Source organism: Mustela nivalis (assembly GCF_964662115.1).
Source record: "Mustela nivalis genome assembly, chromosome: 17".
In the NCBI taxonomy this organism is placed as follows: Eukaryota; Metazoa; Chordata; class Mammalia; order Carnivora; family Mustelidae; genus Mustela; species Mustela nivalis.
The window spans coordinates 19,621,520-19,646,357 of NC_139036.1; the positions used below are offsets into that span (position 1 = coordinate 19,621,520).

Consider the following 24,838-nt stretch of genomic DNA (forward strand, 5'->3'; position numbering starts at 1 on the left):
ACTTGGAGCTTCCCTTTCTTACCCCACCCCCGGAAGCAGCACCCATAACTGGGAGTTCTCCACCTCTGCACTCTGGTTTGTTCCACCAGAGAGCTCTGTGATTCTGCTCTTTGGCTGAGGCCTCATCAGCTTGGTCCAGCCACTCAGAGAAGAAAGGAGCCTGGAGAGAAGGGGAGAGGCACATGTGGGGGGCCAGCCAGGTGACTGAGAGACAACCAATCTGCTGCCACCACATGATCAGGCAACATACTGGACTCTTTAGCCTTCTTAAAAGGAAGGTGCCTTTCCATCCATTCTCACCACATGCAAAATCCTAACATTAAGATGAAGTGTAGAGGCGCCTAGGTGGCTTAGTCCATTGAGAGGCGGACTCTTGATTTCAGCTCAGGTCATGATCTCAGGGTCCTGGGATTGAGCCCCACATTGGGCTCCGGGCTCAGCGAGGAGTCGCTTCAGTATGCTCTCTTTCCCTCAGTCCCTCCCCCTGCTCTCTCTCTTAAATAAATAAATCTGAAATAAATTAAATAAATAAGATTAAGTGTGGGGGGAGGCGGGAAGAGGGGCAAACCAAGAAATAGACTATTAACTATACAGAACAAACTACGGTTACTGGAGGGGAGGTGGGCTGTTGGGGGATGGGGGTGATATGCCAAATGGGCTAAACAGGTGATGGGTAGTAAGGAAGGAGCTTGTTGTGATGAGCACTAGGTGTTGTATATATAAGTGAGGAATCACTAAATTCTACACCTGAAACTAATATTGCACTGTATGTTAATGAGCTGAAAGTTAAATAAAACCTTGGGGGAAGAAAGTGTAAAGAAGCAAAATAAACATTTGGTGAAGACTCATTACATTAGAGACAGGCCTTTTTTTAACTGGTGTGATGTAATTATGTCCTTCCAAACTCCAGAGCCTCGTCCCTTCCCACATCACCCATATGATTCTGGTGGGGGCTGCCAGTTACTGTAAACTCCTCCACCCCCCGCCCCTGGCTGGGGAGGCATATCTCAGGATAGACTAAGAAGATCTCTCTTGGGTTTTCCAAATTGAAACAAGAAGGAAAGATTCTTTTTTAGTTACTAAGCATCTGGCTTGCTCTGAGGAGAGAGCCTATCTTAAGCTGGAAGGACCAAGCCGAAGTGTAAAGGGAAGCAGACATGAGGACTGCAGAGAGGGAGAACACGAGAGAGCCCTGATGGTATCGAATTCCTGGTTCTGGCCATCCTGGAAGCCAGCCTGACTCCTGTCCTTCATTTTGGTCATATGAGTCAATCAATTCCCTTTTCTGCCCAAGGAAGTTTGAGATGGACTTTTGCCACTCACAAGCAAGGCTCTTGAGTTGGGATTATGGGAAAATATGTCCCCAGTTGGCTTAATGGCTAACTAAATATGTTTTTTTAAAAGATTTTATTTATTTATTTGACAGAGAAAGACACAGTGAGAGAGGAAACACAAACAGGGGGAGTAGGAGCAGGAGAAGCGGGCTTCCCGCGGAGCAGGGAGCCCGATGTGGGGCCCAATCCCAGGACCCGGGGGTTCATGACCTGAGCCAAAGGCAGATGCCTAACGACTGAGCCACCCAGGTGTCCCTAATTTTATTTTATTTTATTTTTTTTTTTAAGATTTTATTTATTTGTCAGAGAGAGAGAGGGAGAGAGTGAGCACAGGCAGACGGAATGGCAGCAGAGGCAGAGGGAGAAGCAGGCTCCCTGCTGAGCAAGGAGCCCGATGTGGGACTCGATCCCAGGACGCTGGGATCATGACCTGAGCCGAAGGCAGCTGCTTAACCAACTGAGCCACCCAGGCGTCCCCCTAATTTTAAAATATTAGTAAGACGGGGGTGCCTGTGTGGCTCAGTTGATTAAGCATCTGCCTTTGGCTCAGGTCATGATCTCAGGGTCCTGAGATCGAGTACCACTCAGGCTCCCTCCTCAGCAGGGTGTCTGCTTCTCCCTCTCCCTTTCCCTCTTGTTCTCTCTCTCTCTCTCTCCAAAAATATTAGCAAGACAAGAATATCTAGAAACACTGTTAGAGTTCTAACACTGCCCAACCTTGCTTACCTGCGTTGGGCCTGGCTCAATGAAGTATGTCGTGATTGTGGTAATGTCAGATGTGATGTCACAGAGCCAGCCAATGCCTGTGATCACGACATGCAGGATATGCTCCCTGCTGTGCACATAGTGATAAGCAGTGCTGAAGACATTGGCGACACCCTGTAGAGACAGAACATTTTCATCGTCTTTTCTTTTCAAACTAACAAAGTAATTAAGGCATCAACTGGATTATCTTATAAAATTAATGATAATCTATTTCCAAAAAATTATTCATCAGTTCTCAAAAAGCAGTGTTCCAGATTCTACTACACAAAAAAGATCTCAAGAAATCAAAGGTGTAAGCAGAGATCTACTGTAAGACCCACATAATTTATGTTTCCTGATAATCATCCAGTGAAATCTGTGATATGTATCATCAGAGAACAGAGTCAGAAGAACAAGGTAAAGTTTGAAATGAAGAATAATATTTAAAAGCCAGGAATTAATGCCAGCCTTGGACAGATGGGTAGGAGCTCCCTTGATAGGATTTTTATGTGGCTTCTGTCATCAGATCGGTAGTACAGGCTGTGCTCTGTTCCAAGGCCTGCAACATGTCAGATTATACAGTCTTCTCATAGACATAAAGAGCCTGTTCCACAGAGAAGGAATAGGAAGTCCTTAGAACCCATCTGTTGTCTTGTTGTCAAGAGACTCTAGGGTTTCTTTCCATTCAGTTTTCCCTCCCTTCCCCTGTGGTCCTCTGCACAACTCCTTATGTTCCACATGAATGAAAACGTATGGTTGTCTTTCTCTGATTGGCTGCTGCTGCTGCTGCTGCTAATAATAATAATAATAATAATAATAATAATAATAGACTCTAGGAACCACAAATCTTTCACAACTATGTGAATTTTATAATAGGACCCAAGGCATCTCAGGGTAACCCAGGAGACTTTACCTCCAGGGGCTGGAGAGTTTCCCCCCCCACCACATAATACTTTATTTTCACAATGTTACTTCATTCTTGGCATGAAATGAAACAAAGTCCCAAACATAAATGGCCAACTACCTTGACCTAGAGATCAATGTCACACCTGAACATGTCTCGGTATTATATTGAAAGCATAAATGTTAACTCATTACTCTGTATCAGAGGCACTGTGTCAGTTGTTATGGGATACAACATCCCCCCCCCCCCCCTCCACGCTTTGTACTTAGGAGAGCAGCAACAGTGTGTCCCAGGAGCTAAGTAGCACTTAGGCAGTATAAGAGAATCAATTTAAAATTCATTTTGAGGAGTGCCTGGGTGACTCAGTGGGTTAAGCCTCTGCCTTCAGCTCAGGTCATGATCTCCAGGTCCTGGGATGGAGCCCTGCATCAGGCTCTCTGCTCAGCAGGGAGCCTGCTTCCCTACGTGTCTCACCGCCTGCCTTTCTGCCTATTTGTGATCTCTGTCTGTCAAATAAATAAATAAAACCTTAAAAAAATTCATTTTGACATGTTCTCTAACAAGGCTATCTGTAATCCCCCCACTGATAACTCCATTCTCCTTCATCTTCTTTTGAATATCTTCACATCATTCTTAGGTCCAATGAGAGTGAATATTATCAAACAGATGTCCAGAGAAAAAGGTTCTACCACATTCCTCAATTATACATCCAGGAAACAGGAAGAGAAAATTTTATTTATTTATTTTTAAAGATTTTATTATTCATTTGAGAGAAAGTGTAAGCAGGGGGAGGGGCAGAGGGAAAAGGAGAGAATTTCAACCAGACTCCACGCTGAACCTCATATGGGGCTTGATCCCATGACCACAAGATCATGACCTGGACCGAAGCTAAGAGTGAGACGCTCAGTTGACTGGGCCATCGATGTGCCCCAGGAAGAGAAACTTAAATCCTGGTAAATAAACATAAAGAGGTAGGGGCTTAGAGGAGAATGAGTGATAAAAGCCTAGCCTGGTGGTGGGTATTAAGGAGGGCACATATTGCATGGAACACTGGGTGTGATGTATAAACAATGAATCTTGGAACAGTGAAAAAATAAAAGAAAGTTTAAATATCCAAAAAAAAAAAAAAAAAAGCCTAGCAAGTTCCTGATTGCTGCTATATCTCAGGTGATCACCTCTGTAAAGGCTTTCAATCTTCCTTCTTTGCAATTCCTATTCATAAAACCAAATTAAAATGCTTGTAGAAATGGTCCATTTATTGCCTTAAAAGTACCCATCTTTTCTGTGATCTAATTAGAAAACATGCATACTCAAGACACATTTAGCCTTTTTCATTCATTCTTCATTCTCAAAAATCATAATATCACATCAAACCAAGAGCCATGGGAATGCATTTGTGGTAAGTAAAAGATTTCTAGGTTCCCCTATTAATAAAACATAAATGTGTACCTTTTCAAGGCTCATTCCTATTTTGTGGGTCTTAATTAGTAGTCTGATGGTTGGATTTCAGTCCTACAGCATAAAGTGCTGTTCCTATGATTAGTGCAATGGGACATGAATTGGCAATCTCCCCCAGAGAGACTGAGGCATAGACGGGCAACTGAGGCTGAGGGTTCTTCCATGTGTATTGGGGAACCTCTCTGAAAACAGATACACACAGGAACAGTAGGATGACACTATCTATATATACAGCTTTACTCTCATCTGGTTTTAGGTTTTGTTTTTAAAAAATATAGAAAGAGAGGCAATCCTACCATTGTTCTTGAAGAATTCCTCCATAACTTACCTGATAGAATCTGATCTCATGAGGTACAAAGATGTTAATTTTTTGGGGATCTTTTAGGGTGTCAATAGCCATGACCCCAAAGATCCTCATATGTGCATCCTGAAGAGGCAGAGCCAGGAATGATCCATTTTGATCACTCTTCTTGACGGAAGTGTTCCAGAAAAAGATGTTCCCATGGTGCTGAACTTGGGGCACGTGTATTGGCTTTCCTTCATCCACTACTGTAAAGCTGAGGAATAGGAATATGAAGACGGTAGAAAGGCCCAGGAAAGGCTTTAGATGAAACTGTGCAGGAAATTAAATAAATTCTCCATTCATAGTTATTGGGATTGTATGTCAGAGAAGTGGACTCATGAGGTTGCTGGTTTGGAGAGTCTGACTTGAGAAAAAGACTTAAAAAATGAGCTTAGATCATAACAGGGTAAACACATAGAAACAGGATGCCGGAGATATAACATATAAAGCAGGCAGAATTAATGGTGCTGATGTTGTGAAGCAGAGTCCCCGAGTCCCAGAGTGCCTGGGAGTGAGTGCTAGAAATGACCAGGTGAAATTACTCGAGACTAGCAACCCATCACCTCCCACTCCAGGAGCATTGGTGACCTGAGGCATTTCTCTAGTGGGCAGATAACTAGGATTTCAATACTCATTTACTTCAGAAAGGGAATTATTTTTTTAGAAGGGTAAAACCAACCTCCTCATAAATTCTTACCTGATTCCCTCCATGTCCCGGTAGAGCACTCTGTTCAGTACAAATGGGGCATCATCTGATGTACAAGCTACGTTCCTCAACAGGACTTGCCCTCTGTCAGGCAGTAGTAGGTTTTCTTCTAAGAGGGAAATGTGAGCACTGATCTTCTTACTCCCATGGGCTTCAGCGTCCTATGGCAAAATGTTTCTGACCACGTATTTGCCAATAGCCAAAGAGCTATTATTTTAATCATGCCTCTTCATTAGCTTGTTTGAGCATCTGACCCCAATAATTACCATTCATGGGCAGTGGGAAAAAGGCTGGCACCACAGCTGTCTCCCAAATCTGAGTCTTAATGAGTGGAATCAATTTATTTTATGTCAACTAAACTGGTTTACTTAAAAAAAAAAAAATAGGGGGTGCCTGGGTGGCTCAGTTGTTAAGCCTCTGCCTTCAGCTTAGGTCATGATCCCAGGATCCTGGGATTGAGCCCCACTTCAGGCTCCCTGCTCAGTGGGGAGCCTGTTTCTCCCTCCCCCACTCCCTTTGCTTGTATTTCCTCTCTGGCTGTGTCTCTCTGTCAAATAAATAAATACAATCTTTTTAAAAAATCTCTCCTCTTACTCAAATTTAGAAGTTTAAAACTTGGATCCCTTTAAACTATAGTCATATTGTCTGATCTTCAGTTAAAAGTATTTATTTTGGAAGACTAGGGCAAGAATATGGCTTTATTTCACTCGTATTTCTTGAGTAGATTTTCACCATCTACTATGAAGTGAATATAGAAAAAAATGCTCTCAAAGAATTCTTAACATAGTTTGGCTATGACATTTGATTTATGTTGAGAAAAAATTCCTTGGGGCCCCAGATTACAGACTTTATGCAACTACTCTTTTGAATTCGAATATCTGAAAATTCTCTGTACCTAAGATATTATGATGTTATTAACAAGACTATGTGTTAATACATATATTGAGCATGTCTGTAAGTTGGGGACATGAAAGATGCTTTCCTTGATCTCTGTCTCCTCTTTCTATATATTTAGGTCTGCTTTACTCACCACCCCCCCCACCCCCCGGCTTTATTCTGTCTTTTCTACAAAAAAGATCTATAGAGTAACGAACAAAAATGTACCACAGCTCTCTGAAGCAAGTTGGGAGTAATAACCTCTTTTCTAGATCAGTCTTCTGCTCCTGGGCACACCATTTCAAACTACATTGGATAATTCAGCCATTCAGTAAATGAGTCCTTTAAGTGTTGCAGTGTGACTCCAGGTTCCCTGGACTAGTGGAATCTGTGACATATATAGAAGACAGCCATGCTATTTCTGCCTGGGAGGAGCAGCCAGCTGGGAGTCTTGGAGAGGATGGCAAGGCTGTGGGCAGTGGTCCCATCAGAGGCATGTGTTTTAAGTGACACGATTCTATAAGATTCTATAATAGTATCCGTGTGTTTCTAGGCAGTGCTATGAAATATTGTGTGATGTTGGATCCTCCTTTATATGACTTTATGATTTAAATAGTACTTTTTGAAACCAACTCCCGAAACATCATGCAAGGGAAATGTGGCTTGAAGTGCCTGCACATCTCCTTATGGGTATTTTCCAGTATTAGTCTATTTTCTGCTCTAATCTTATTTGACTCTCAGCACAAATGAAATTAGGAATCACAAGACATGATTCTGTCTTTTATACCTTTCCTCTCTACTTCTACGTTCCCAACCTACAATCCTTCCAGTTGCCTCTTTCCTAGGCTTTGGGTCATTGTGACGTTTGGGAATGAATGCAACTTCTATAGCAGTACCCAGTGATTTTTCAAGAGAATGTCAAATGCTCCCTGTGCAACCACTGAGCATCACCTACTATGAGGACGTCTCTCCTTTTATATATCACCTTAGGAAAACCTACCTGGGTGAGGGCATTAAAAGTCTCCGTGTACACTGGTTCCAAGGACACCCCACTTGTCTCGGCAGCACGTTGGATCTGGTATAGCCACTTACGTCTGGCACAATTCCTCAAATTCTCAGTATGGCTCCTTTCTAAAGTATTCATCATAAACTCCACAACACTTTCCAGAACATGATCTTCATTGCCTCTGAGTTCAGATACAACCAATTCTATGTATTTCTGAAACTGTTTTAAAGACAACCTCACTTCTTGGTCAGGGTGTGGCTTTGGAAATTGGATGTGTAGTTTGGCTAAAAGACATAAATATAAAACCAAGAACTAATCAAAGGTTTGCTTATCTATGGGGGAAATTTTCATTCCTCTTTTATAGCTGACTGAAGCCCCTGACAACTGCTCACCATGGAAAACCAGGTATCTCAAAGGCATCTCAAAGCCCAACAGAACACCTACAGTGACTTCCTGTATTGAGCTCAAGATGTCCTGTGTCATCTTCCCTGTTTCTGTTTTGCTTTTTTTTAAAAAAATTATTATTTTTAATTATTTTTTATTTTTTGAGAGATTGAGAGACAGAGAAAGAGGGAGAGGAGAGTGGGGGGAGGGGTAAAGGAAGAGGGAGACAGAGAATCTTAACCAGGCTCCACACCCAGCTGGATGTGGGGTTTGATCTCACAACCTTGAGATCATAACCTGAACCAAAATCAGCTGTTGGATGCTTAATCAACTGAGCCACCTTGGTGCCCCTCTGTTTTGTTTTTTTAACTCCACCACACTCAGCAGTGGGGGAAACACCAGGGTCAAGTTTGCCTCCTCCCTACTTTTTACCTCCCATATCCAATAGGGCACTTAATCCTATCCTGTTAGCCTTTGGCAATATATCTTGTTTCCATTTCTCTCCATTCCTGTTACCATAATCCCAAACCAGTATTAATCATTTTATACATAATTAGATTACTAAGAGTAAGGCTCAATACATATTTATAAAATTAAATTAAAACACAACTTGTGACCAAAAAAAGCATAATCAGCCCTCTAAATACAGAGAACAAATTGATGGTTGCCAGAGGGAAGGTGGATAGCGGAATGGACAGAAAGGATGAAGAGGAGTGGGAGATACAGACTTCTAGTTGTAGAATGAATAAGTCACAGGAATTAAAGGCATAGCATAGGGAATATAGTTGATGATACTGTAATAGTGCTATGTGGTGACAGTGGCTACCCTTAAGGTGAGCATAACATAATGTATGAAGTTGGATCACCATGTTGTACACCTGAAACTAATGTAACATTGTGTGTCAACTATATACAAAACATTTTTTTAATAAATAAATAACATACAACTAGAATGAACCTCAAAGGTACAAGTCAAACTTATGGCTTTTATTAATCATGGCATTTAAATAATCATAAACACCCCCCCCAGCTATTCTAAACAATACCTAGTAAAAAGATAGCAACAGGCAAAAATGAAACACAACTTGCATCATGCAATTCCCTGGTTCAAAGTCCTACCACATTCAGTGACAGATGACAGCTACACTTGAGGTGAGCATAGCATAAAGTATGCAGAAGCTAAATCACTATGTTATACAACTGAATCTAATCACTCCACTATCTCCATTCTACTTATGGTCCTGACCATGCCTTGCAGACTTCTGCATCCATACCTTTTATTTTTTTTAATTGTACAATTATTAATGTGTTACCACACCTGAACAATACCAATAGCACATGTATAGCCTGACCTTGTTCCATCCCGTCTCCCCACACACCAACCAACATCCTGAAATTTCGCTTTTGCTTTATTCGTCCTTTCCTTTTATTTACCCAATAGTGTTATTGTGTATGTGTGTGTGTATATGCTTCTAAACAATATACTTCTAAATTAGTTTTGTCTATTGTTAAACTTCAGAAAAAGGACATCATGCTATATGTAGCTTTCTGGGACTTACTTTTTTATTCCACATCATGCTACCAAATCCACCCATGTTGTTCTTCTGGCTGGGACTCATTCATTTCCACCACTACATAGTATGTCATTTTGTGAACCTACTGCCATGGATTTATTCTCCTGTCTGTGGGCATGCAGGCTGTCTCCAGGGTTTGCCCTTATGAGCAGTGCTGTGACCATTTTTATACATGTCTCCTGGAGCACACGTGTAAGTTTCTTTGACACTTATTATAAACTATATGTTATATATTATTATAAATAAATCATAGGGTATGTGCCCTTCTCATTTAAATTTTAATTTCAAAAGCTCTCCTTCCTGAAGAAGTCTTCTACCACAATTTCTTCTTCCCTTGGAAGACAAGCAGCTATTCTTTTTTTTTTTTTTTCAATAACACATAATGAATGTATTATTTGTTTTAAGGGTACAGGTCTGTGACTTATCAGTCTTACACAATTCATAGCCCTCACCACAGCATATACCTTCCCCAGTGCCCATGACCCAGCCACCCCATCCCTTCCACCCCACCTGCTCCCAGCAACCCTCAGTTTGTTTCCTGAGATTAAGAGTCTCTTATGTTTTATCTCCCTCTCTGGTTTCATATTGTTTCATTTTTCCCTCCCTTCCCCTATTATCCTCCGTTTTGTTTCTCAAATTCCTCATGTCAGAGAGATCATATGATAATTGTCTTTCTCCGATTGATTTCTTTCATTTAGCATAGTACCCTCTAGCTCCATCCACGTTGTTGCAAATGGCAAGATTTCATTTCTTTCTTTCTTTTTTTTTTTTTATAAACATATATTTTTATCCCCAGGGGTACACGTCTGTGAATCGCCAGGTTTACACACTTCACAGCACTCACCATAGAATTTCACATACCCTCCCCAATGTCCATAACCCCACCCCCCTTCTCTCGACCCGCCTCCCCTCAGCAACCTTCAGTTTGTTTTGTGAGATCAAGAGTCACTTATGGTTTGTTTCCCTCCCAATCCCATCTTGTTTCATTTATTCTTCTCCTACCCCCTTAATCCCCCATGTTGCATCTCCACTTCCTCATATCAGGGAGATCATATGATAGTTGTCTTTCTCCAATTGACTTACTTCTCTAAGCGTGATACCCTCTAGTTCCATCCACGTCGTCGCAAATAGCAAGATGTCATTTCTTTTCTTTTTTTTTTTTTTAAAGATTTTATTTATTTATTTGACAGACAGAGATCACAAGCAGGCAGAGAGGCAGGCAGAGAGAGAGGGGAGGAAGCAGGCTCCCTGCAGAGCAGAGAGCCCGATGCGGGGCTCGATCCCAGGACCCTGGGATCATGACCTGAGCCTAAGGCAGAGGCTTTAACCCACTGAGCCACCCAGGCGCCCCAAGATGTCATTTCTTTTGATGGCTGCATAGTATTTCATTGTGTGTGTGTATGTGTGTGTGTGTGTACCGCATCTTCTTTATTCATTCATCTGTTGATGGACATCTAGGCTCTTTCTATAGTTTTGCTATTGTGGACATGACAAGTTGCCATTCTGTATCAGTCCCAATTTTCCCTCTGCCTTTAAGAAAATAAATTTTCTTAAGAAAACATAAAAATATTAAAAAAATATTTTATTTATAAAATAAAAATTTATAAATTGTATAGTAGACTCTAGGAGATGGGTATATAGGTGCTCACTGTAAAATACTTTGAGCTTTGCTGTATGTCTGAAAAAATTTTTAAAGATTTTTGAGAGAGAGTGAACAAGCGAGCACATGAGTGAGGGGAGGGGCAGAGGGAGAGATTGAGCAGACTGTGTGGACCCTGGCATGGGGCTCAATCTCACAACCCTGAGATCATGACCTGAGTCAAAAACAAGAGTCCAATGTTTAACCAACTAAGCCACCCAGGTGCCCCTGATATTTTTCATAATAGAATATAGGAGGGGGCCCCTAGGTGGCTCAGTTGGTTAAGTGTCTGCCTTTGGCTCAGGTCAGGATCCCAGGATCCTGGGCCTGAGCCCCGCATGCGGCTCCCTGCTCCGCGGGAAGCCTGCTTTCTCCCTCTCCCTCTGCTATTCCCCCTGCTTGTGCTCTCTGGCTCTCTCTATCTCTCTGTCAAATAAATAAATAACATCTTAAAAACAACAACAATAACAACAGCGTTGGAGGGAAGAGGAGGGCATGGCCAGACTGAAAGGACTCTCAATCAGTCAAATCTGGGACAACAGGAACATTAAAATAAATAGTGATAGTGTTGGATCACAGCCTATTGGGTAACATAGGAAACCATGAATACATATTGTTATAATAAATGAACAAAAAGTTTGGCAAGAAAGGGAATTATTCTGGGGGGCCTGGCTGGTTCAGTCGGTAGAGAATTCAACTTCATCTTGGGGTTGTAAGTTCAAGCACCTGGTGCAGGGACTTAAAAATACTTAAAAAAATATTTTAAAATTTACTTAAAAATAAAATCTTAAAAAAGGGGGATATTTCTATGGTTTCAAAGTACAACCACTAAAACCTCATTAATTACAAAGGGAAAAAGTAATTTTTAAATGGTAGGGACTGGGCGCCTGGGTGGCTCAGTTGGTTGGACGACTGCCTTTGGCTCAGGTCATGATCCTGGAGTCCTGGGATCGAGTCCCACATCAGGCTCCCAGCTCCATGGGGAGTCTGCTTCTCCCTCTGACCTCCTTGCTCATGTTCTCTCTCACTGTCTCTCTCTCAAATAAATAAATAAAATCTTTAAATGGTAGGGATTCACAGATACCATTTTAAAAAAAATTCCAGTGTAGTTAACATATATGCACCCCTATGTGTACAATATAGTGATTCAACAATTCCGTATGTTACTCAGGGCTCATCAAGATAAGTGTACTCTTTAATCCCTTTCACCTATTTCCCCCATCCCCTCACCCACCTTCCCTCTGCTAACCATCCGTTTATTCTCTAGAGTCAAGAATCTGTTTTTCGATTCGTGTCTCCCCCACCCCTTTGTTTTGTCTCTTAAATGCCACAGTGAGTGAAATTATATGGTATTTGTCTTTCTCTGGCTGGCCTATTTCACTTAGCATAATACTCTCTAGCTCCACCCATGTTGTTGCAAATAGCAAGATTTTATTCTTTTTTATGTCTGAATAATATTCCATTGTATGTATATGTGTGTGTATATATATCCCATCTTCTTTATCCATCCATCTATCAGTGGACATTTGGGTTGCTTCCATAGTTTGGCTGTTGTAAATGATGCTGTAATAAACATAGGGGTGCATATATCTTTTTGAACTAGTGTTTTTGTATTATTTGGGTAAATACCCAGCAGAGTGATCATAGGGTAGTTCTATTTTTCATTTTTTGAGGAGCCTCTACAGATATCATGCTATTATCATGGGACTTCTGCTAAGATTCAAGGAGAAAATATAGCGTCACTTACATGATATTTCTGCTAAAGGTGAATAATCTGAATTTAATCATGAGGAAATGTTAGACAAAGCTAAAAGGACATACTAAAAACAACCAGCCTATAATCTTCAAAAATGTCAAAGTCATGGCAATCAAGGAAAGGCTGAGGAGTTTCTTAGAGATTCCTTGTTCCAGAGTGAAAAAATAGCAGTTTCTTTGTCCAGTTTTCAGTTTCTTTAAAAAAAAATCATCATGTGAGTTTTTCAATGAGATTTTCTAAATAAACATGGTTCTTAAATGTTCAAGATCTCTGGAATATGGTGACAAAATGCATTACTAAAATGTTATAACTTTAAGAAAGTTAAATGTCCTACTTAAATGGAAACTTACATAGGGGTGTCTGGGTGGCTCAGTTGGTTAGGCAACTAACTCTTGATTTCAGCTCAGGTCTTGATCTTAGGTCAGGAAAGACCCATGCTGGGTTCCTCGCTGAGGGTAGAGCCTACTTAAAAAAATAAAACTTATATATTGAGGCAGATCTAATAGAAAATTAAAAGTTGTATATATCCAACAAATGTTAATAGCTATGCCTTGGGAAATAATGAGGAAAGAGTTATTTATTCCATTAAATTCTACAGTAGAGGGGCGCCTGGGTGGCTCAGTGGGTTAAGCCGCTGCCTTCGGCTCAGGTCATGATCTCAGGGTCCTGGGATCGAGTCCCGCATCGGGCTCTCTGCTCAGCAGGGAGCCTGCTTCCTCCTCTCTCTCTCTGCCTGCCTCTCTGCCTACTTGTAATCTCTCTGTCAAATAAATAAATAAAATCTTTAAAAAAAAAAATTCTACAGTAGAGGCAGATCACATGTTTTACAGCTTTTGTATGCAATATTTCTTCTCAGAAGATTAGGCTGTATTAGGAATAAAAAGGGGGAAATTGCTGGCTAAAAGTTTCAAGTTGCCCCTTCCATATAAAAAACTTGCATTTTGAGGATACCAGCAGAAAAATTTATAGAAATTTCTAATTCTGTGGCTTTATCCTATTTCTCCAATTTTTATCCAATTTTTAATCCTTGACACTGAAATAGATAAGAAGGATAGAGCAAAACAAAACAAAACAAAACAAAACCAACAAAGATCTATTTGAAGATTTGTTGATCAGTTATTAGCTAATGTTTGAATTTAGAATGTTCTTCCTTTTCTAAGGAAGCTAAATCTGCCTTTCTTCTTCCATATGGTTATCAGCTCAGCAATCATCTCCTCAGGCCAGGTGGCTACCAATATGTGCTCAGAGAGAATCATTTTGTATAAACCTACCCTTGGAGAGAATAATTTGTTCTTCCTGCTTGCAGAAATTTATTTTTGGCAGCAGATTCTGCCTCCTCATTACTTTCCTCCTTCTCATCTACTGGGATTAACCCATTACATTTTATGCTTTCTACCTACCCCTATTGCTGTAGTTCAGTCATACATATTGGAATTTCCTTATAATATCATCCTCAGGTTTCTTAAATTCTAGAAATCATCATTTCTAACTCCTTCCTTTTACAAATGAGGACACCTGGATCTGTTGAGGTGCAGTAACTTGGTTTTGGTCATGTGACCACTAAAATTTTCTTTTGTTTTACATATTTATTTGAGGCAGAGGAAGAGGGAAAGGCCTACTCCCTGCTGAGTGGGGAGCCTGATGTGGGGTTCCATCCAAGGACCTTAGGATCATGATCTGAGCCAAAGGCAGATGCTTAGACAACTGAGCCACCCAGAAACCACTGGCCATGTGACCATTAAGTGAAAGATCCAGCATTGGAACCCAGCTCTCCTGACCATTGTGTAGTGTTCTTTTCTCTATAGAACATGGTTCTGTATTATGAAATTTGCCCTCCTTTTAAGTGGAAACCACCTCATTGTGCCCTTTGAAGCTTAATTCTTTGGATGTAGTCTAAGACAAGTAGTGTAGTACAATGTAAAGTTTGGAGAAGACATAGTGAATGAAGAACACATGACAACTGATAAACTTAGGTACACTTGAAGGTCAGTGAATACAACAACTTTGAAAGGGTTGAAGAACTTAACTAACTCTGATCATTCTCTTCTGTCATTCGCTGTATACTTTAAGAATTGGAAATCTAGTATGTAAAAGTCACCAGATAAATCTTTAAACCCAGTGGAAGCAAAATGGTTTATACTGGAATTTAATCAAATAAATGAGGGAACTTCTTATACTGGAATAAGAATTCTAGTAACTTTTGATTGGGAAGTATTGATCAGAAGAGATAAATGTAGTATAGGGAATGAAAAGTCATTAAGAAAAAAGTCATTGAGGATAATTAAGTGGTTAAATTGTTAAATTCAGGAGAAACTTACAAACCAGCCCTACTTGAGAGGTGAAACAGACCTTGTACAGGTAAAGAGATACAATAAGAAGAGAAAATATGCAGAGGTGAGGAAATTTTGGGATTTTTTTTAAACCTTAAGAGTGAGGGTAACTAGGTACACAGAGGGGATCTAAAAATGTAGAATTAAGGTCTTGGGAAAAGCACCGTATGACACATTCCACTCCTGACAGTTCTGTTTTCTACACTTCCCATTAGCAATGCATGAAGGTTCTACCTTCTTTACATCCTTGATAACACTTATTATTTTTCTATTTTTAAAATTTTTTATTTTTTTAATTTCTTTTCAGTGTTCCAGAATTCATTGTTCATGCACTACACCCAGTGCTCCATGCAATACGTGCCCTCCATAATACCCACCACCAGGCTCACCCAACCTCCCACCCCTCGCCCCTCCAAAATTGTTTTTGGGTTGTTTTTCAGAGTCCACAGTCTCTCATGGTTCATCTCCCCCTCCAATAAAATTATAACCATAGAGCATAAGCAACAAAAGCAAAAGTAAATAAGTGGGAATACCTGAAGCTAAAAGGTTTCTGCACAACAAAAGAAGCAAACAACAAAATGAAAAGGAAACCTGCAGAATAGGAGGAGATACTTGTAAATCATAAATCTGATAAGGGATTAATCAAAATATATAAGGAACTCATACAACTAGATAGAAAAAAAAACATTAAAAAATGGGCAAAGAAACTGAATAGATGTATTTCCAAAGACATGCAGATGACCAAAAGGTGCATGAAAAGATACTCAACATCACTAACAATTAGAGAAATGCAAATCAAAGCCACAATGAAATATCATCTCACACCTGTCAGAATGGCAGTGTTGAAAACACAAGAGATAATAAGTGTTGTCAAGGATGTGGAGAAAAGGGAACACTTGTGCACTGTTGGTGGGAATGTAAATTGGTATAATCACTAGGAAAAACATTATGGAGGTTCCTCAAAACATTAAATATAGAATTGCCATATTATCTAGCAATTCCACTTTTAAGTATCTAATGAAAAAAAATGAAATCACTATCTCGAAGAGATATCTGTACCACCATGTTCATAGCAGAATTATTCATGACAGTCAAGATATGAAAAAACCTAAGTGTCCATCAATGAATGAATGGATAAAGAAAATGTGATTCCTACACACACACACACACACACACACACACACACACGAATAACATTTCATCATGAAAAAGATGGAGTGCTGCCATGAATGGATCTTGAAGCCATTATGCTGAGTGAAATCAGAGAGAGAAAGACAAATACTATATGATATCATTAACATGTTGAATCTAAAAAAGCCAAACTCGGAGTATAAAATGGTGGTTCTTAGGGGTTGGAGGTGGAGGAGATGGGGGAATGCTGGTCAAAGGGTATAAACATCCTTTTATTAAAAAGGTTTTTAAAAATTTATTTGAGAGAGCATGCATACAAGCAGGGGGAAAGGCAAAGGGAGAGAAAAAGAATCTCAAGCAGACTCCACACTGAGTGCAGTGCCCAACCTGGAGCTCATTCCTATGACACTGAGATCATGACCTGAGCAAAAACCAAGAGCTGGATACTTAACTGACTGAGCCAGGCAGATGTCCCAAAGGGCATAAACTTTTATTAAAAGATGGATACATTCTGTGGATCTAATATACAGCATGGTGATTATACTGTATTATATACTTAAAAGCTGCTAAGAGAGTAGATCTTTTTCTTTTTTCTTTTTTATTTATTTTCAGCATAACAGTATTCATTATTTTTGCACCACACCCAGTGCTCCATGCAATCCGTGCCCTCTATAATACCCACCACCTGGTACCCCGACCTCCCACCCCCCCTTCAAAACCCTCAGATTGTTTTTCAGAGTCCATAGTCTCTCATGGTTCACCTGTCCTTCCAATTTCCCCCAACTTCCTTCTCCTAACTCCCCATGTCCTCCATGCTATTTGTTATGCTCCACAAATAAGTGAAACCATAATGATAATTGACTCTCTCTGCTTGACTTATTTCACTCAGCATAATCTCTTCCAGTCCTGTCCATGTGGATACAAAAGTTGGGTATTCATCCTTTCTGATGGAGGCATAATACTCCATAGTGTATATGGACCACATCTTCCTTATCCATTCGTCCGTTGAAGGGCATCTTGGTTCTTTCCACAGTTTGGTGACCGTGGCCATTGCTGCTATAAACATTGGGGTACAGATGGCCCTTCTTTTCACTACATCTGTATCATTGGGGTAAATACCCAGTAGTGCAATGGCAGGGTCATAGGGAAGTTCTATTTTTAATTTCTTGAGGAATCTCCACACTGTTCTCCAAAGAGGCTGCACCAACTTGCATTCCCACCAACAGTGGAAGAGGGTTCCCCTTTCTCCACATCCTCTCCAACACATGTTGTTTCCTGTCTTGCTAATTTTGGCCATTCTAACTGGTGTAAGGTGATATCTCAATGTGGTTTTAATTTGAATCTCCCTGATAGCTAGTGATGATGAACATTTTTTCATGTGTCTGATAGCCATTTGTATGTCTTCATTGGAGAAGTGTCTGTTCATATCTTCTGCCCATTTTTTGATATGATTGTCTGTTTTGTGTGTGTTGAGTTTGAGGAGTTCTTTATAGATCCTGGATATCAACCTTTTGTCTGTACTGTCATTTGCAAATATCTTCTCCCATTCCATGGGTTGCCTCTTTGTTTTCTTGACTGTTTCCTTTGCTGTGCAGAAGCTTTTGATTTTGATGAAGTCCCAAAAGTTCATCTTTGCTTTTGTTTCCTTTGCCTTTGGAGACATATCTTGAAAGAAGTTGCTGTGGCTGATATCGAAGAGATTACTGCCTATGTTCTCCTCTAGGATTCTAATGGATTCCTATCTCACATTGAGGTCTTTTATCCATTTTGAGTTTATCTTTGTGTATGGTGTAAAAGAATGGTCCAGTTTTATTCTTCTACATATAGCTGCCCAGTTTTCCCAGCACCATTTATTGAAGAAACTGTTTTTTTTTCCACTGTATATTTTTTCCCGTTTTGTCGAAGATTATTTCACCATAGAGTTGAGGGTCCATATTTGGGCTCTCTACTCTGTTCCACTGGTCTATGTGTCTGTTTTTATGCCAGTACCATGCTGTTTTGGTGATCACAGCTTTGTAGTAAAGCTTGAAATCAGGTAACGTGATGCCCCCCGTTTTATTTTTTTTTTCCACATTTCCTTAGCGATTCGGGGTCTCTTCTGATTCCATACAAATTTTAGGATTATTTGCTCCAGCTCTTTGAAGAATACCGGTGGAATTTTGATCAGAATAGCATTAAAAGTATAGATTGCCCTAGGCAGTATAGACATTTTAACAATGTTTATTCTTCTGATCCAAGAGCATGGAATGGTCTTCCATCTTTTTGTGTCTTCTTCAATTTCTTTCATGAGTGTTCTGTAGTTCCTCGAATACAGATCCTTTACCTCTTTGGTTAGATTTATTCCCAGGTATCTTATGGTTCTTGGTGCTATCATAAATGCAATCGATTCTCCAATTTCCCTTTCTGTATTTTCATTATTAGTGTATAAGAAAGCCACTGATTTCTGTACATTGACTTTTTATCCTGACATGTTGCTAAATTGTTGTATGAGTTCTAGTAGTTTGGGGGTGGAGTCTTTTGGGTTTTCCATATAAAGAATCATGTCATCCGCAAAGAGAGAGAGTTTGACTTCTTCATTACCAATTTGGATACCTTTTACTTCTCTTTGTTGTCTGATTGCTGTTACTAGGACTTCTAATACTATGTTGAACAAGAGTGGTGAAAGTGGGCATCCTTGTCGTGTTCCTGATCTCAACGGGAAGGCTGCAAGCTTTTTCCCATTGAGGATGATATTTGCTGTGGGTCTTTCATAGATAGATTTGATGAAGTTCAGGAATGTTCCCTCTATTCCTATACTTTGAAGCGTTTTAATCAGGAACAGATGCTAGATTTTGTCAAATGCTTTTTCTGCATCGATTGAGAGGACCATGTGCTTCTTCTCTCTTCTCTTATTAATTTGTTCTATCACATACATTGATTTGCGAATGTTGAAACATCCTTGTAGCCCAGGGATGAATCCCACCTGATCATGGTAGATAATCTTTTTAATGTGCTGTTGGATCCTGTTTGCTAGGATCTTATTAAGAATCTTAACATCCATATTCATCAGTGACATTGGTCTGAAATTCTCCTTTTTGGTAGGGTCTTTTCCTGGTTTGGGGATCAAGGTAATGCTGGCTTCATAGAAAGAGTCTGGAAGTTTTCCTTCTGCTTCAATTTTTTGAAACAGCTTCAGGAGAATAGGTGTTATTTCTTCTTTGAAAGTTTGGTAGAATTCCCCAGGGAATCCACCAGGTCCTGGGCTCTTGTTTTTTGGGAGGTTTTTGATCACTGCTTCAATCTCATAACTAGATATTGGTCTATTCAGGTTGTCAATTTCTTCCTAGTTCAATTTTGGGAGTTTATAATTTTCCAGGAATGCATCCATGTCATCTAGGTTGCTTAGCTTATTGGCATATAACTGTTGATAATAATTTCTGATGATTGTTTCTACTTCCTTGGTGTTCATTGTGATCTCTCCCTTTTCATTCATAATTTTATGAATTTGAGCTTTCTCTCTTTTCTTTTGGATTAGTGTGGCCAATGGTTTATCGATCTTATTGATTCTTTAAAAAAACCAGCTTCTAGTTTCATTGATACGTTCTACTGTATCTCTGGTTTCTACCTCATTGATCTCAGCTCTAATCTTGATTATTTCCCTTCTTATGTGTGGAGTTGGTTTGATTTGTTGTTGATTCTCCAGTTCTTTAAGGTGTAGAGAGAGCTGGTGTGTTCTGGATTTTTCAATTTTTTTGAGGGATGCTTGGATGGCTATGTATTTCCCCCTTAGGACTGTCTTTGCTGTATCCCATAGGTTTTGGACCAAAGTGTCTTCATTCTCATTGGTTTCCATGAATTGTTTCAGTTCTTCTTTGATCTCCTGGTTGATCCAAGCATTCTTAAGCAAGGTGGTCTTTAGCTTCCAGGTGTTTGGGTTCCTTTTGAACTTTTCCTTGTGATTGAGCTCCAATTTCAAAGCATTGTGATCTGAGAATGTGCAGGGAATAATCTCAGTCTTTTGGTATCAGTTGAGTCCTGATTTGTGACCCAGTATGTGGTCTATTCTGGAAAAGGTTCCATGTGCACTTGAGAAGAATGAGTATTCTGTTGTTTTAGGGTGGAATGTTCTGTATAGATCTATGAGGTCCATCTGGTCCAATGTGTCATTCAATGCTCTTGTTTCTTTATTGATTTTCTGCTTCGATGATCTATTTCTGAGAGAGGCGTGTTAAGATCTCCAACAATTAGTGTATTCATATCAATATGACTCTTTATCTTGATTAACAGTTTCCTTATGTAATTGGCTGCTCCCATATTGGAGGCATAGATATTTACAATTGTTAGATCATCTTGGTGGATAGTCCCTTTAAGAATGATGTAGTGTCCTTCTGTATCTCTGACTACAGTCTTTAGTTTAAAATCTAATTTGTCTGATATGAGAATCACTACCCCGGCCTTCTTTTGAGGCCCATTGGCATGAAAGATTCTTCTCCATCCCTTCACTTTCAGTCTGGGTGTATCTTTAGGTTCAAAATGGGTCTCTTGTAAAGACAACATATGGATGGGTCCTGTCGTTTTATCCAGTCTGCAACCCTGTGCCATTTTATGGGCGCATATAGGCCATTCACATTGAGGGTGATTTTTGATAGATATGTTTTTATTGACATTGTGTTACTTTTTGGAGTCTTTCTTTCTGTAGATTGTCTATATTTCTGTTCAATGCTATTCTTGGGATTTTTCCTCTTTTATAGAACCCCCTTAATATTTCCTGCAGTATCAGCTTGGTGGTTGCATAGTCTTTTAAACCTTGCCGGTCTTGGAAACTTTTTATCTCTCCATCCATTTTGAATGTCAGTCTTGCTGGATAAAGTATTCTTGGCTGCATGTTCTTCTCATTCAGTGCCCTGAATATATCTTGCCAGCCCTTTCTGGCTTGCCAGGTATCTGTGGACAGGTCTGACGTTATTCTGATGGGCTTTCCTCTACGTAAGGATCTTCTTTGTCCTAGCTGCTTTCAAGAGGTTCTGCCTACAATTATAATTCTTCATTCTTACTATTAGGTGTCTCGAGGACTTTCGAGAATCTGTAATCTTGGGGGGAAACCGTTCGGCCTCTAGTACATGAACGCTGGTTCCATTCACGAGATTCGGAAAATTTTCATGAAGAACTTGTTCCATTATATCTTCTAGACTTCTTTCTTTCTCCTCCCCTTCAGGGATTCCAATAATTCTGACGTTGGAATGTTTCATGGCATCATTTATTTCCCTGATTCTGTTTTTGTGGCTTCTAAGCTGTTTGTTCCAGGCTTCCTCCTGATCCTTTCTCTTTATCTGTTTGTCCTCCAGATCACTAATTCTATCTTCTGTCTCTGTTTCTCTAGCTTTGAGAGAATTTAGATTAGACTGGAACTCATTGAGAGCATTGTGAAGCTCATCCCTGGTAGCTTTCAGCTCTTCCCTAACATTGAAAACATGATCTCTGGTCATTTTCAGTTTGGCCCTAATCAATTCCGTTTGGTCACCCATGGCTTTCTCCAACCTAGCTATTGCTTGGATAATTGTTAGCCTGAATTCTCTTTCCGACATATTGTCTATGTTGATAGCCATTAGCTCTGTTGCAGAAGGCCCATCCTCTGTATTTTTCTTCTGTTGGGCATTCCTCCTCCTAGTCATTTTGGTGAGAGATGGCTGAACAGGTGTAGCTGGATGTATCGACCATGGTGCAGTCAAGGTGCACCCTGGAACGCTTCTGAGCAATCAGGGTTCCCCACCCAAATGAGAGGAAAAAGAAAAGGAAAAGAAAAAGAGAGAGAGAGAGAGACAGGAACGAAAGTTGAGATAAAAGAGAAGGTTCAGCCCAAATGGGCCCCAAGGTAAGATTTATAAAGTATACAAACAGACACAGACAAACAAAAAGACTGATAAAAGTATATGACAAGAGAAAAAAATAATGTATATATATTTGCATATATACATATATACATATATGCAAATAAAGGAAGAACCTCGTCAAAAAGAACCCCGAGTGTAAGATTTATAGACTATCAGAACAAACACAAAAACACAGAAACACTGGTGGAAGAAAAAGATGGGAGAGTGGTTGTAAATTCTCAGTGTGGGTGAGGAAGGTTGTTTTGATTCTTCCTGGATGTATCTTGATATCTTTGTTAAAGGACTCAACTTTCCTAAGATAAAGGGGGATTAGGAATTGGTTTACCTATAGGGGTGGCATTGATTGGGGAAAGGGGATTATCTTGAAGCTTAACTCTATATGAATATTAGAAAATAAAAATTTAAAAAAGGAATAAACTAGACTAAACTAAACTAAAATTAAAAAAAAAGAAATTTAAAAAATAGAAATGCAAAAGGAAAACACAGGTGTATGTATCAAAAAGTTCAGGTTAGAAGGTTATTATGGAATTTGATGTACTGGACATCTCACTGTGATGGTAAATAGGTTAAAAATTATCTATATAATAATAAAAATTATCTATATAAAAAAATGAGCCAGAATAGTGGGAACGAATTAATAATAAAAATTGTCCTATGAAGTAGTGGTTGTTGTTCTCTTGTCATCTTTTTTTTTTTTTTCTTCCTTTCCTGGTTGCTTTTCTGGGGGAGGGGCCTGCCACGTGGGTTTTCAGTCAATGATGTTCTCTGAGTTAAGTCCTCCCACCCCCCTCAAGGGGGTGGGCTCTGAGGAAACTGTTTTTTTCAGGCTTTTGTTCTCTGGAGGTTTTTATATTTGTTCACTTTTGTTTTTCTCTCTCTCCTTGACCCAAAACCATGGGAGCAGCGGCTGACTGGGCAGCTCCAGACTGCCAGAGAAGTTCCAAGCAGTGATCACACACTGAGATTTTCCCGCTGGCCCGGTCTGGGAGTGCCTGGTCTTTTCCGGTCCAAGAGCACCGGGCTGGTGCCTGTGCGCACCTCTCTCAGGGGAGGGTGCGGGGCATGACTCGGACTCTGATGGCACGGCAGGGCACTTGCGTGGAGACTGCAAAAAGGCTGTGCTTCTGTTGGCTGGCGAGGCTCCCAGGCCCTTACGGGAGCCAGGCCCCACACGCTCTCAGGCACGCTGGTGGTTCAGGGACCAAGACCTGGTTTCTCTGCCACAACTCTCTCTGGCTCTGTGCCAGGGGTGGCTGTCCTGGGTCTGGGGACTTAAGCTCCTGACCCTAACACCCCGATTCCCACAATTTCCCCCGGCGATCCTTTGCTCTTTTTGAATGCTTTCTACCAGACTCCCGAGTTAATACTGGTCCCCAGACGCAGGGCACTCTCATATTGGGATATTACTTTCCAATGGGTCGCCTCTGGTGGTTCCTTCCCCCTTTTGTTTATCTTCCGATATCAGTCTGACTTTCCCACTCTGCTTTACCTGCCCACTGGCATCTTCTACCCGGTTGTGATCCAGATGTGTATAATTCTGATCTCAGGCTGATTTTGTGGGTGATCGGAGTTCTTTGGAAGGTAATCAGCTCACTTTAGGGTACAGGTTGAAAGGGCACCTCTTCCTACTCCCCCCCCCCCCCATCTTGTCTCTTCTAAGAGAGTAGATCTTAAAGGTTCTCAGTACAAAAAAGAAATGGTAATCGTGAAGTGACAGAGGTGTTAATGCCACAGCGGTAATCATTTTGCAGTATATAAATGTATCAAGTCAACAGACTGTACACCTTAAACTTATACAATGTTCTATGTTAATTATATCTCAATAAAGCTGGAAAAAAAGGATAGCCATACTAATAGGTGTGAAGTGGTGTCTTGTGGTTTTAGAACCAGAGTTTTAACTGTATATGTCATAGTACTGGAAAATTTGAAGCAAGTTGTTCCCACAGCTTTAATAAGAAAATCCTTATCTTTTTACCTTTCTTCATAGATTCTTTTTCCATACCCTCCTTGTATGTGTACAAGACTTCATCAACTTCCTTCAGATCCAGAAAGCCTGAGCCGTCATTGTCCCACTTCTGAAACACAGCTTCTAGGAGAAGTTCCCGTCGGGCTCTGGAAGCATTTTGTCTAGCCTAGAATAGAAACAGGGTAACAGCAGTGTCCACAACTATGGAAAGAACCTAGATGTCCATCAATAGATGAACGGATAAAGAAGATGTGGTATATATATACAATGTAAAAACTATGCAACCATCAAAAACCCTAAATCTTGCCATTTGCAATGACATGGATGGAACTAGAAGGTATTGTGCTGGATGAAATCAATCAGAGAAAGACAATTATCATATGATCTCTCTGATATGAGGAATTTGAGAGGTAGGGTGGGGGGTCGTGGGAGGTAGGGAGGGAAAAAGTGAAACAAGATGGGATAGGGAGGGAGACAAACCATAAGAGACTCTTAATCTCACAGAACAAATAGGGTTGCTGGGGGGTGGGGTGCTAGGGATAGGATGCCTGGGTTGTGGACATTGGGGAGGGTATGTGCTGTGATGACTGCTGTGAAATGTGTAAGCCTGATGACTCACAGACCTGTACCCCTGGGGCAAATAATACATTGTATGTTAATTTAAAAAAAAAAAAAAAGAAACAGGTTAACAAAACACAGGACACACTATCCATTGTGCAAGCCGCCATCCCATGGTTATTCCCTCAAAAGTGCTGCACTATTTCTAAAAACAGCTTTATAAAAAAAAGCTGGGACTAAGCATGATAGTAATGCTTCA

The 24,838-nt window shown here is 40.3% G+C and overlaps 1 protein-coding gene across 1 annotated transcript in view; it reads right to left on the reverse strand.

The window, feature by feature from the left end:
* Window positions 1–24,838, reverse strand: part of EFCAB5 (EF-hand calcium binding domain 5) — a 162,276-nt gene that overhangs the window by 23,852 nt on the left and 113,586 nt on the right. The window contains exons 17-21 of the mRNA XM_082707006.1: window positions 24,031–24,187; window positions 7,366–7,655; window positions 5,481–5,650; window positions 4,769–4,997; window positions 2,061–2,213 (exon numbers count right to left, since the gene is read on the reverse strand). Of these exons, the coding sequence (XP_082563132.1) occupies window positions 2,061–2,213; window positions 4,769–4,997; window positions 5,481–5,650; window positions 7,366–7,655; window positions 24,031–24,187 (999 nt within the window). The remainder of the gene's footprint in view (window positions 1–2,060; window positions 2,214–4,768; window positions 4,998–5,480; window positions 5,651–7,365; window positions 7,656–24,030; window positions 24,188–24,838) is intronic.